The sequence below is a fragment of the Ruditapes philippinarum genome, unplaced genomic scaffold (genome assembly GCF_026571515.1).
Source record: "Ruditapes philippinarum isolate M1 unplaced genomic scaffold, ASM2657151v2 ctg772_1_1_1_1, whole genome shotgun sequence".
Lineage (NCBI taxonomy): Eukaryota > Metazoa > Mollusca > Bivalvia > Venerida > Veneridae > Ruditapes > Ruditapes philippinarum.
The window spans coordinates 189353-203862 of NW_026855572.1; the positions used below are offsets into that span (position 1 = coordinate 189353).

A 14510-nucleotide genomic window follows, 5' to 3' on the forward strand; every position below is an offset into this window, starting at 1 on the left:
AAGTCATGCTAAATACTGGCACTAATATGACATAAAACTCAATTAATTTTCAATAGTTTCATAATAATTTATCTAAATAATCATTAATATTATCAGAACAAGAGCTATCAGTTAAGGACAGCATGCTTGTCTCAGTGCTTGATAGTTAACATTTAGAACTTGGATAATGTTTTCTCAGTAAAAAAGGGCCATAAATTCTGTCATAATGAGGGCTAGAATTATGGGCACTTGAAAGTTAACTATTATGCTCCATTCCCTTAAGTAGTATTGGAGATACCAAAATGCATCAAAGTTTGACAGCCACACCAACACCAGAGTGAGTAAAATAGCTTTCCTTTTCTTTCCGAATAGTTGAGCTTAAAAACTCTTAAGCGCAAACTTAACTGTTACCACATGTACATGTACACGTAATATATTTTACAAAAATTGATTTCCTTATTTAAATGCTCATAATAGAGAATAACTGAAGTGTCCTCAAGCAGATTTGTTAAATCCTGTTGGTTATATTACATGACAATAAACATTGTTGAATGCTTTCAAAACATGACCACATTAATTCTGTGAAATTGAAATATTAATCATAATGAATAATGCTAATATAAAACCACATTGACCACAGCATATTAGGACCACAGTTATAAAACTTACCATTTCAACTTTACGGTTGACAATAATTTTTATTTTCTTATTAGATAAGCTTAGTTAAATATTACAACTTTCAGTTTTTACAGGAAGAAGAAGAACCCCAACATGCCCCACCAAACCATACAGTGGTGGCATGGCCGAGTGGTTAACACATCAGACTAGTAACCCATGGACCGCTAGCCATGCGAATTCGAAACCCCTTGTCATGAGCAAGCCGTTGTTTCCTTGAGCAAGAAACTTTACACTTATCGTTCAGTACTGGCTGGTTCCAGGAAAGTGTGTCTATAAGCTTATAGCTTCTTACACAATCAAACTAAAATAAATTCTGTATAAACCAAACTGTTACAGATATTAAATGCCAATTCACCAAGACAGATCCTGCACTGACCTTCTGAAATACTTGGTGGGTGTCATGTGACATTTGTTACAGTATAACTGGGTGACCACTAGGGTTTTTACTAATTTTGCATTATATCTTTCAATATTTAAATAATAAACATAAACCATGTTACCGAAAAATATTTTCAGATCCTAATGATACATATTTTTCCATTACTAATGTAGCTGTTGTTTTTTTCTGATATGCTTGGAGAATGGAGATATTTGGCAAAATATTACCACATAGAAAAATAGCATAACAGGAAGTCAATGAACTACAAGGAAAAGTTATACACCATTAGAATCAGCAAATATTTACCTGAAACATGGAGTATGTTTATAGTTCAAATGTTCAATGTAATTTTGTGTGTTTTTTTCCTTGTAAAACAGGAAGTAGGTTAACTTTTATACACTGTAATGTAATTTTTAAATTTCTACATTGTTTACCTAACCTGAGTGTTCATATCTGATACAGATGTCAAAGTTCAAGTGAAATGTTGATAGGAAAGGTCACATGTTCACAGATAGTCAAAAGTGCTTACAATAAAAAAGTGACTAATTCTTATTAAGTATACCAATCAAATGAAAGGTTATCAAAATCACCTATTTTGCTTGACTTACAGAAAGGGAAACAAATATATTGTTATTTTTGGCCTGGCAAAAACGTAAAAGAAAATCCAATTAAAAAATGTTCTAATATTTCATATAAAGGATAGATCAATGATGTTATATAAAGAAATAGTAAAATATTTCATATAAATAGGTGAAAGTTCGCTAACTAAGGTCATATAAAGAGGTTAAAGTTCACTTACTAAGGTCAAGGATGTTGTCAATCTTTACACAGTCTTTGTCTTTTGTGAGTGGTAATTGCCTTTCCTCTTCCTGTAACAGTGACAGGGATAAATCCCGTACCAGAAAGAAAACACGGATTGCCTGAAAAATATAGGTACGTAACATATACTTGTGAAGTAAGAAATGTTAAAGGAAAGATGCATCATTAATTAACTCATTTGTAAGAGTTTTTTTAACATCTATATAAAAGAGCCGATCAAAAGGCACATATATGTCTGTAACTCACCTTATTATTTTACAAGAAGATTTAAATCTGCAAATCAGATTTTTATTACCCTGACAATTGCAATTACAAGATAATGAGCCACTGGACAAGGTAAATGCTTGAATAATATAGCTGGAGGACCAGACAACTGCTGGATAATGAAGCTACTTGACCAGGCAAATGCTGGACAATGCAGCCACTGGACAAGGCATGTGCTGGTAGATAAAGCCACTGGGCAAGGCAAATGCTGGATAATGTAGCCACTGGCAAAGTCAAATACAGGATAATGTAGCCATTGGACAAGGCATGTGCTGGAAAATGTAGCCACTGGACAAGGCAAATGCTGGATAATGTAGCCATTTGAATAATTAAGCTGCTTGACCAGGCAACTGCTGAATAATGTAGCCACTATACCAGGCATTGAAAATGTAGCTACAGGATCAGGCAACTTGTTGATAATGCAACTACTTGGCCTTAGGCAAATGCTGGACAATACAGTCACTGGACCTGGCATTTCCCGGATAATGTTGCAAATGGACTTTAGGCAAATCTGGATAATGTAGCCACAGGACCAGACACCTGCTAAATAGTGTAGCCACTGAACAAGGCAAATGCTGGATAATGTAGCCACTGGACAAGGAAAATACTAGATAATGTAGCCACTGGACAAGGCAAATCCTGGATAATGTAGTCACTGAACGAGGCAACTGCTTCATAATGTAACAACTGAACCTTAGGCAAATGCTGGATAATACAGCCACTGGACCAGGCAACTGCTTGATAATGTAGCCACTGTACCTTAGGCAAAGCTTGCTGGTTTATACCTGCTGAACCTTTGCCAACTGCTGGATAATGTAGCCTTTTTCCAGATGACACAGTACTTCTATAGTGTATTATATATATTATGTGATGCAAGAACGATAAACAGTAATTGTTCAGAATAGAATGCTTTTAATTTTATGGGATATTATAAACATGTCATTTTTCTTCTATGTAATTACATTCTTGTATACCAGTATCCTTCTCAAACAAAATAAAAAAGAAAGTAATGATAAAGTATTTTTTCAATGTAAAAGAGAAAGTAGAAATGAAAGTGAAAGTAGATATGAAAGTGAAAGTAGAAATGAAAGTAAAGAATAACAACATTTTTGTAAATGGGGGTAAACCTTACTGAAACTTTAATCTGCACAAGGGGGTAAACCTTACTGAAACTTTAATCTGCACAAGGGGGTAAACCTTACTGAAACTTTAATCTGCACAAGGGGGTAAACCTTACTGAATTTAATCTGCACAAGGGGGTAAACCTTACAGAAACTTTAATCTGCACAAGGGGGTAAACCTTACTGAAACTTTAATCTGCACAAGGGCGTAAACCTTACTGAAACTTTAATCTGCACAAGGGGGTAAACCTTACTGAAACTTTAATCTGCACAAGGGCGTAAACCTTACTGAAACTTTAATCTGCACAAGGGGGTAAACCTTACTGAATTTAATCTGCACAATGGGGTAAACCTTACAGAAACTTTAATCTGCACAATGGGGTAAACCTTACAGAAACTTTAATCTACACAATGGGGTAAACCTTACAGAAACTTTAATCTGCACAATGGGGTAAACCTTACAGAAACTTTAATCTGCACAATGGGGTAAACCTTACTGAATTTAATCTGCACAAGCGGGTAAACCTTACAGAAACTTTAATCTACACAAGAGGGTAAACCTTATGCAAAATTTCAATCTACATAAGAAGATGAACTACAGATACCATATTAAAACTATAAAAAATTCTTTATTTCATTTTTGCAAAATAACTTCTTTACCATATTATATTACATTACATAATATTATCATATGATATATTAGACAATATTATAGATGCTTGAAACATACTAGTAATTGTTATCAAACCTTACAGACTTTTAACAATTTCTACAGCAATTCACTAACTATGCTTCCTTCATCTCTCTTTTGACATTTTTTTCAAAAAAATAATTAAATCTGCTAGAAAATGGTGAACACATAAAATCAGAGAGGCTTTAAATTTATTTTTAATCTTTAGGGTAAAATAACAACAGGAAAAACTGACAGCAACAATTGAGCACTTCAATGAATATCCTGGTATCCAAGTCTTTAAGCACTTAATAGAATTAATCACATTAAAAAAAAGTGAATGCGCAATACAAGCTGATCTACATGGGTAAAAGTTGGAGGTTTTAAAAATCATGAATATTTAGCAGTTTTTCTATAGTTTTACATAGGAAATAGAAGGCTTTCAGGAAACTGAAAATTCTTAACTTCAGAAATAATCCTGAAAACTTTCACCTATGTAATCTAGCATAGCTAGAAATCAAGCAAAAGATCAACTAAATATTTTAGAATAGTGGTATTAAAATAAAATTAATGTATCTATATTAAGCTAGGTGCTGGAACAGAAAGTGTTCAGCCTTTGCCACCAGTGTAGTCTCAAGCCAGATGCACATATGTGCAGACACATATGTGCAAACACATATGTGCAAACACATATTTGCAGATTGAACAGGCTCTATACTGCTGGTAGCTTAATTTTCCCTTAATTTAAAAGATTTATTGGACTGTTCCAAATTCAAAGCTGAGAAAATTCATTACACAAATATAGCAGATTAAGGGGTGAAATTATCGTGCACATAGCGATGACAAAGCAACCTAACTACACGATAACCCAGTAACCTGCTGACACAAATTTCATTCCTAGAAATCCCCAGATTTTTATTTCATTTTCAGTTCCATGAATTTCTGAAAGAGGAATTCTATTTATTGACCATTTATGTAAGCATTTCCATTATATAAATGGCTTATAATTGATAGGACAAGTTAATACATTAAGTTAATCCTTCAGTTTAAAATTTTACAAGTGCCATGCATCAATTAAAACAAGGCTTTGTTAAAAGCGATTTCACCAAATGGATTGTAATTAAAGTCTTAAGATAAAAATTCTGAATTAATTAAAATGCTTCAAATGGTTGTACATAATTTTTAAAACTTTAATACTAACTATATATGCATGCTTTTAAAATATCAGTTGTAAATAAAATGTTGTTTTTTTTTAGTTAAAAAAATGGGAATAATTGGTGAAAACTAAAATTTTATAGCAATTAAAATGCTTGATTAATTTTTTTTTTAAATGTAAAAGGAAAAAATAAGAAACAAATTTAACAAATCATGCTCAGGAAAAAAATCTTAATGTTGAATATGCCTTGGTTAAATGGTGCTTTAAAAAAACAACCTTTAATTTCAGTGTCAGTTTTTGTAAAAAAGAAGTTATTCTGCAAACAACACAAGTTGTGTGACTAAAACACCTGTTTGGCCTAATTTTGTATCATTATTGATTGTAATATACTCAACATGAAAAGAAAAACTTAATTCTTTCTGGGAATAATGTAAAATTATAGAAAAAATATAACATGTAATTTGAAACAAATAGTTGGCCTGTTCAATTATCGCCTTACAAAGATTTCATGTATATTCTATATTTAATGCAAAGCTGAAAAGGATAAAGACAAACTTTTTTTTCTCAACCACTACAATGTATTGAAAATGCAATGCAATAAATTATGTATAACAATAGGTTTAAGTAGTGATTTAATTGTTCTGAGTAAACTTGTTTGGTGAAAGAATGTGTCAAATCTGTCTCAAAAACTGTTCAAGTACAATATGTTACATAAAAGTAACAATAAATAGAAATAAACGACGTCAAAATCTTTTGATTGCTTGTGTTGCAACAATATTTGTCACTGTGGTATGTGTCAAGCTGGTAGAGTAGACCTATGCAGGGCCCTAATTTCATGAATCTTGGAGCCAAGTGTCAGGCTGGTATAGTATGTGTCAGACTGGTATACTTTGTGTCAGACTGGTATAGTATGTGTCAGGTTGGTATAGTATGTGTCAGACTGGTATAGTATGTGTCAGACTGGTATAGTATGTGTCAGGTTGGTATATTCTGTGTCAGACTGGTATAGTATGTGACAGACTGGTATATTCTGTGTCAGGCTGGTATAGTATGTGTCAGGCTGGTATAGTATGTGTCAGGCTGTTATAGTATGTGTCAGGCTGGTATAGTATGTGTCAGGTTGGTATATTCTGTGTCAGACTGGTATAGTATGTGACAGACTGGTATATTCTGTGTCAGGCTGGTATAGTATGTGTCAGGCTGGTATAGTATGTGTCAGACTGGTATAGTATGTGTCAGACTGGTATAGTATGTTTCTGGCTGGTAAAGTATGTGACAGACTGGTATATTCTGTGTCAGGCTGGTATAGTATGTGTCAGGCTGGTGTAGTATGTGTCAGACTGGTATAGTATGTGTCAGGCTGGTGTAGTATGTGTCAGGCTGTGTTATAGTATGTGTCAGGCTGTTATAGTATGTGTCAGACTGGTATAGTATGTGTCAGAATGGTATAGTATGTGTCAGGCTGGTAAAGTATGTGTCAGGCTGTTATAGTATGTGTCAGGCTGGTATAGTATGTGTCAGACTGGTATAGTATGTGTCAGACTGGTATAGTATGTGTCAGGCTGGTATAGTATGTGTCAGGCTGTTATAGTATGTGTCAGACTGGTATAGTATGTGAGAGACTGGTATAGTATGTGTCAGGCTGGTAAAGTATGTGTCAGACTGGTATAGTATGTGTCAGGCTGTTATAGTATGTGTCAGGCTGGTATAGTATGTGTCAGGCTGGTATAGTATGTGTCAGGCTGGTATAGTATGTGTCAGGCTGGTATAGTATATGTCAGACTGGTATAGTATATGTCAGACTGGTATATTATGTGTCAGACTGGTATAGTATATGTCAGACTGGTGTAGTATGTTTCTGGCTGGTATAGTATGTGTCAGACTGGTATAGTATGTGTCAGGCTGGTATAGTATGTGTCAGGCTGGTATAGTATGTGTCAGGCTGGTAAAGTATGTGTCAGGCTGGTATAGTATGTGTCAGGCTGGTATAGTATGTGTCAGGCTGGTATAGTATGTGTCAGACTGGTATAGTATGTGTCAGACTGGTATAGTATGTGTCAGGCTGGTATAGTATGTGTCAGACTGGTATAGTATGTGTCAGGCTGGTATAGTATGTGTCAGACTGGTATAGTATGTGTCAGACTGGTATAGTATGTGTCAGGCTGGTATAGTATGTGTCAGGCCAGTACAGTAATTCTGCCAATAAGGTAGCAGGCTGGCATAGTGTCAGCTGACCTCTGCACATCTGAGCAAGTCAGATATGGCTATATATAAGTAATTTAAAACTTATGTTTTTGTTGTTATTGTTATTTTATTTCAAAATTGATTTCTTAACCCATTACGCGATATACACGCCTTGTAACGCCTTTCAACCCCCCTTTTTGTTGTCTCAAATGGTGACAAAATGCCTTATTTAGGCCCCTAGTCCCCCACATCACCAAGAAAATTTTCGACTTGTGAGAGGCTAAAAATGACCCAAGATCGATCATAAGGTAACATGTAACCAACGCTGAAAAGCATTTGACTCTATCTCAATCCATTGAGAAGTTGCAGCACTTTGAAATCCATTTTGATGGAAAAAATCAACGCAAAATAGTGATTTTTGGCAATTTTGAGATGTTCCCTCGTTGCCATGGTAACAGGAATTTTAAGACTGAGCATGTTGTTGCAAAGGCAATGGTCCAGTCAACATTTGTGCCAAGTTTGATTAGTATTAAAGCAGTTTTTATAGTTTTATAGCAATTTGAACTTGTAACGGGAGACTTTTCAATGAAAACAGCCATTTTTCACAAAATGCTCATGAAGTAATGGGTTAAACAATGTTTTACATGCGAAGCAGGTGAAGTTCATTGCACAATTACAGAAGATGATTTCATATTTATCAACTACGTAATATAGAATTGTTACTTATTGTAGATTAACGAGCCAATAAAACTTCAGTAATACTGCAAATAACGCATTTCTAAAAAAAATCAAATTATTATAAAACTGCGAATTTACTGAAAATTTCTGTTTCTCAAAAATAATTTCATGTTCTGATTAAATGAAGTGAGTTACTCATCAAATTATCTGGATCAAAATCTTTACAGAAATCTGAATAGCTCATATCAATAGTTAAACAGCTTGAAGATTTTCGAAAACAAATTTTCAGAAAATTACACATGAAATCATAAGATTATTCATCACAATATTGATTGACAACTCCTTTATATGAACAAAAAAAAGATTTTTTGAAAATGATTTAAAATGACTCTTATCTTTCACTATGTTTTTTAAAAAAGAAAAACAAAAAAAGAATAATCTTTTTAAAAAAATCTTTGTAACATACTGAAATGACATGCAAGGTCCTACAATGTAAGGGAGGCAACTCAAATTATCAATTTATAGAAATTTTAAATATAGAGTTGTCTTATACAAGTTATCATATATTTTTAATGCACCTTATATTAAAATCAGTGTGGCAACATTTAAATGAACCCAAGAGAGCTTTTAATAAGACATATATCATAAAAACCTGTGTACTTAAAAGCTACCAGTTTGTACATTTAGCTGTTATAGAGTATATATCACACTTGAACGAACAGTGGCTTGACGTAACGTGATTGCATTTTCAATATAAATTGACCTTAATGTACTTGAAACAGTTGAGAACAAACTAATTTAATATCTTGATAATCAATAAACAGTGATTTATGGTGCTTAAATTCTTCATATGTGTGATAAATCTATATAGCAGGTATCAAAAAGTAGTCATTAAGTTCAGATAGAGTAAACAGTAGATAGGGAAATGACACCTGATATCGTTATACAGTTCCCTGCCATATTAACTGGAGTTTATCATGCCAATCTTAAAATGTGTACAAAATTGATATATACCAAATTGATCAAATTTGATGGTGCCACCGGAAAGTCAATAGACAAGATAAAAAGCTATTCAATAACTACTTTAAAATTCCTATTTAACAATGCCCCTCCCCTACCTTCTTATGAAAAAATCTACTCCCCAAACTTTTGAACTAAAACAGTAAATAAATAATTTTACAAAATTTTCTTCGGGACCATTTTTTATAGAAACACAAAAAGTTCTTAAACTTCACTTTTTTTATTTTCAATAAAAATTTTTTGGAAAAAGGTTTTAAAGAAAACTGTTTTTAAATAAATCCCCACTCCCCCATTAAAAAAATTTAGGGGGAAATTTTTTAGGAATTTTGGTATTTCGAATTTTTTGAAATGTTTAAGCAATTTAGGGGGGTGGAAAAAAGGTAGCCAATTTTATTTTTGAGGGAGTCTACTTGTTTGGTGATTGGCCTATTTTAACATTAAGGGCTTTTCTTTTATTTTAATTTATCATAAATTTTAGGAGCTTTTCCCAAAATGATTTTACCGAAAAAACCCCTTAGTATCTCTAATACAGATGCCATTGCTATAAGTACCTTTGGTATACGCTTGGATCAAAATATTACATCAAAACTCCTTAACCTACTGTACAATTGATTGCGATTAAGAAAAACAAAAATAACAACAACAACAGAACAGTCACCCAGACTTCAATTTAATAATTATCAAAACACATCTTTTCATGATTTATTTTTAAAACTGATGCTTTCTTTAAGAGTATGATAAAAACATATGAGCCAGGTCACGACAAAACCAACATAGTTACGTGCGTTTGCGACCAGCATTGATCTAGACCAGCCTGCGCATCCGAGGAGTCTGATCAGGATCCATGCTGTTCGCTATCAGTTTCTCAACTTGTAATAGGGTTAGTAAGCGAACAGCATGGATCTTGATCAGACTGCGCAGATGCGCAGGCTGGTCTGGATCCATGCTGGTCGCAAACCCATTATGTTGGTTTTGTCGTGACTCAGCTCATATATTCTTAATGTAAAGGATTTTGGTTTATATAAAAAGAGTGTAGGACAAAAGTCAAGATTTGATATCATATACAGGCAGAAATCTGTAATATTGATTACATATACTTTTTCTTCAAATATCTGATTCTATCTGTAAAGCAATGAAGACATTTGAGGCTGTCCGAGGAGATAGCATGCTTGACATATCATATACTAGAGGCACTGGGAACATTATAAATTGATAGGAAACATATCCTTATATAAAACAATGTATTATGCACGTAAGGGGTGCTTTTTTGTTTTTGTTTTTTTTATTGGGTTATACAATATAGGTCATATGACGACTTTCCAGCTTTACTGGAAGACATCAGGTACTTCTCTGTATGTAACATTTCTGGAACAAACAGGCACCTGAGTAGAACCACTTTTGTTCTGTAAGCTAGCTGGATAGCTTATTCACATGAAAGAATATGAAGAGGCTTGCGTGGCTTGAACCTACAGTGGTGAGTGGCTAGTGAACAACGTTTATGGGTGTGTATATTTGTGTATGTGAATACCTGACAAGTCATTATCATTATCACCAACATTGGTGTCTGACTTCTGGAGGAAGTTCATACTGTTAAAGTTAAAGGACAATCTCATGTCACGCTAAGTGCATTATTTCAGGCTTAAGCAAACCAGACTAGAACTAAGATCTTACAAAAGCTAGCTGAACAACTTATTGACAAGATAAAAATCAAAAACCTTCCAGGGATTCAAACCCAGTGTTGACCAGCAAGTATTCAAGGCCAACAATTGTAACCACTTGGCCACAAAGGTACCCGACATCTGCAGAAGCACAACACTTAATTCTTCGCAGAAGAGTACAAGATAAAACTGATCTCCATTCTTTTCTCACAAGGCTTCATTTGTTCTTTAGAATGTGCGGCATAAAGCACATATCTAGGGGTACAATTTAACACCGCTGTATCTTCTTGGACAAAGAGAACAATATAAAACAGTATGGTAATGAATGCCCTTTATTCACAAGATCTCTGAAATATCATTATAATACTTCTTTGGCCACATATGACACAGTATAGGGAATATGGCAACTTTCAACTTTACTGGTGAACAAAGACCTCAGATACCATTAACTATGATTAAAGTCACATAAAAAAGATTCAAAATTAAATAGGGTGCGACAATTTTGGTGATTTCGCACCAAAAAAATAAGTTTTCACTGAATATACACCGGGTTTTTTATTCAAGCTATATCATTGTTAAAAAGTAATTGAATATTGTTGGCTACTTAATGGGGGAAAAAATGCATGGGTGAAAAAGATGAAAACACTTCCCAAAACCCGATCTATGTTTAATTTTATGCTTTTTTAAGAAAAATTTACTAAAGATATTTTTTTAAATTTTTAAGAACAGATTTTACAACATTAAAAATGAAAGACCACAACATTTGTTTTTTGAATTAAAATTGGTTTACAACACATATAAAAACACAAATAAAAAAACCTAAAAATTTTTAGAAGACAAAAACTTTGTTAAAAATCAAATCACTGACTCAGAAAAAATTTTTTTTAAAACATAAAGAAATTGCAAAAGACAAACTGTTTATGCTCCATACCAACAAATTTAAAACTCCCCCTACTTTATCTTTACAAAACAGCACAGAGAGAGTGGTGCCCTGGTGTTCAAGGCATCTGCCTCTAAACCCAGGGGTCGTAGGTTTGAACCTTACTAAGGGTCACAACCATGTTTCCCCTTATGAAACCTGGTCTTCAACATTTCTCTGTGTTCTGCTTCAAATCTCAACATTTCATTGGTCAATATACATTCTGTGTTGGCTTCTGACCAATCAAATACCTGATATCTGAGTTTGAGCTTAGAAAAATGCTTAATAACAACCTTGAACCCAGAACTAGATGGACTCGAAAGCTTTCATCACAAATGGTTTACTTCAAGTTAAACAGCAGTAAGAATTTCATCAGATAAATGTTTACAATATAAAAAAAGGGCAACTTTATTTTAGATTATATCTTTTTCACACACATGAACCTTCATGTTAACATTTATTTTTAAGTTACACAAATTAGACACTTACCCTCCTGGCTCTCTCAACTTCTCCACAAGGTAGTCTCTTGTTAAAATCAATACCAGTTAGTGGTGTGCCAGTAGGTGGCAATAAAATGGAGGCATCCATTGTGAGATATTCTACATTCAGTGGTCGAGACTGAAAAACAATTCAATATAATATGAGCCGCGTCACGACAAAACCAACATAGTGCGTTTGCGACCAGCATGGATCCAGACCAGATCAGCCTGCGCAGTCTGATCAGGATCCATGCTGTTCGCTTTCAAACCCTATTACATGTAGGGAAACTTATAGCCAACAGCATGGATCCTGATCAGACTGCGCGGATGCGCAGGCTGATCTGGATCCATGCTGGCCGCAAACCCTTTATATTGGTTTTGTCATGACACGGCTCATATAATGGGCATTTTAAATGTAACTAAACACAAATTTGCAATTCCTTTACATATTTAAATTAAGTGTCAGCATGGTCTTGAAATAATATAATTTTTCAACATAAAGTCAGTGGTTTGACAAAACAGTTTAGTAACAACATTTGGCTTCAGTCTGTTTTAATGTTTGTGGAGTAAGTGGCTTATCAGTAGAAAACAATCTGTCAAAACCTACACTATCCCAAGTTTTCAATTTTGCAAAGATCAAAATTGCTAAGATCCTTAGGTATACATACAAAATCTTTAGGCTTTTGGAATTTGATGGTAATAGCACAGATTTTTTTTTTTCATGATTTAAAACCCCATTACCACTGCTCTTCTCTGCACACCATTAGAGTACACAAGGAGCATGACTGGCGCATTAATTACCAGATTACAAACTGGCACTGATCTTTAACAAACGAGTTACTTATATATTAGTTTCTAAAACACTGGCTTGTCAAAAACATCGAGGTCAGCCTTACCTTCATTTCGTTGTATTCATCTTCAAACATATCCAAAAATATTTCTTCACTCTGAAGTACACAATTAAGGTTTACATTTATTATTTTCTGTGATTATAAAATTTAGTAATAGACATGATTTTAAACAGTATAAGTGCATAATTTAATCACACTTAACTTTAAAAATATCAAGAAAATGGCACAAAAACTCCTTAAAATTATCAATAAACCACCATTTAATATATTCAAAGAACAAAATCAGTAAATGATCAATTTGAGCATTTTTGTACAATACTGACAGGACTTTACATGAGAAATACAGAAAATGTGATGCACATGTCAGTTGTAACCTAATCCTACCAATTACAGAAGAAGGGATGACAAGAAATTTGACTTAGATTATCAATTTATGGCTAAGCCTCCACACTGCAGCGGCAGCCATCATCATTTATTGCACAGACTACTGCCATGTTAATTCGGCCTTATGTAAAAATGTTTTATCTAGACTATCCCTGTACCATGCTGTGGGTGGTAAGGCCAGGGTAAGAATTAACTGGTGACTCACAATACAGATGCAATTTTGTCTGTAACTTTTAAATTTATATACTTAACATATTTCATTGAAATAATTTTTGTGAACAGAAGTTAGCAAACCTTGTAAAAATTTCTCAACAGCTGATTACTACATTCCCGGGCATTTTCAATACATGCTAGATGTCTGTCTTGTAGGTAGGATTTACCGGGGGTATATACCAATAGCTTTAACAGTCGTATACTCAGCTCCAGTGTTGACAATCTGACCTTACTGTTAGGCTGCGACGCCAAGGTCATTATACGTATCAACCTTTCTACAAGTAAAACATTGTAGTTATCTTTAACCTGAAATAGATTATGTAAAATGTTGTAGTTATCTTTAACTGGAAATATATAATGTTATCATTTATAATAAATTTCAGTTTTTCCCCTTGTATTTTGGTCAGATTCTGAATGGACTTTTAAAAATTCTATGTTGAAAACGACTATTATATTATGAAGATGTTAAAGATATTGCTATAACAGCTTGAAAATCAATGACCTGTTTTGAAGCTGACACTTGTTAAACAAAAACAGACTGATCCAAAGAATACATATATTTTATATCAAAAGGTATGGAACAAAATAAATGTGTCTACTTAAATCCAATTGTGACAATATTTTAGCATATTTTAATCATTTATTGAATAGTTAAAGCAAATTCCGTACTTTCATACTTTCTTGACATGTTAGTCTAATTAACACTGGGCACATCAAGTAAACTTTGTTTGTTTTTTTTATGTACAAATAAGTTTCAAACCTAATCAGGTGAGCAGCTAAAGTATTAAAGTTTGTATTTTCGGATATGTTATATACAGGAGGATATTGAATGAGTGTAAGTTTAATACTAAATTTATTGAACGTGTTGAATAAAATCATATTACCAGAGCCTATGGCAAGCATTATATTGTTTTATTCAACGAGTTCAATAAATTCAGTATTGAATCTACACGAATATAATATTCTATTTATCACATATATAAAATAAGAATGGTAAACTGTTAACAAGAGTCATTTTCATTGACGCACCCATGGTGTAACGCTTACATTAGCGCACT

The 14510-nt window shown here is 33.5% G+C and overlaps 1 protein-coding gene across 2 annotated transcripts in view; it reads right to left on the reverse strand.

Moving 5' to 3' along the window:
* LOC132743741 (protein CLEC16A-like) overlaps nucleotides 1-14510 on the reverse strand; it is a 74812-nt gene that overhangs the window by 38023 nt on the left and 22279 nt on the right. For both annotated transcript variants that reach the window (XM_060732305.1, XM_060732304.1), the window contains exons 15-18: nucleotides 13534-13758; nucleotides 12901-12951; nucleotides 12015-12143; nucleotides 1836-1956 (exon numbers count right to left, since the gene is read on the reverse strand). In XM_060732305.1, the coding sequence (XP_060588288.1) occupies nucleotides 1836-1956; nucleotides 12015-12143; nucleotides 12901-12951; nucleotides 13534-13758 (526 nt within the window). The remainder of the gene's footprint in view (nucleotides 1-1835; nucleotides 1957-12014; nucleotides 12144-12900; nucleotides 12952-13533; nucleotides 13759-14510) is intronic.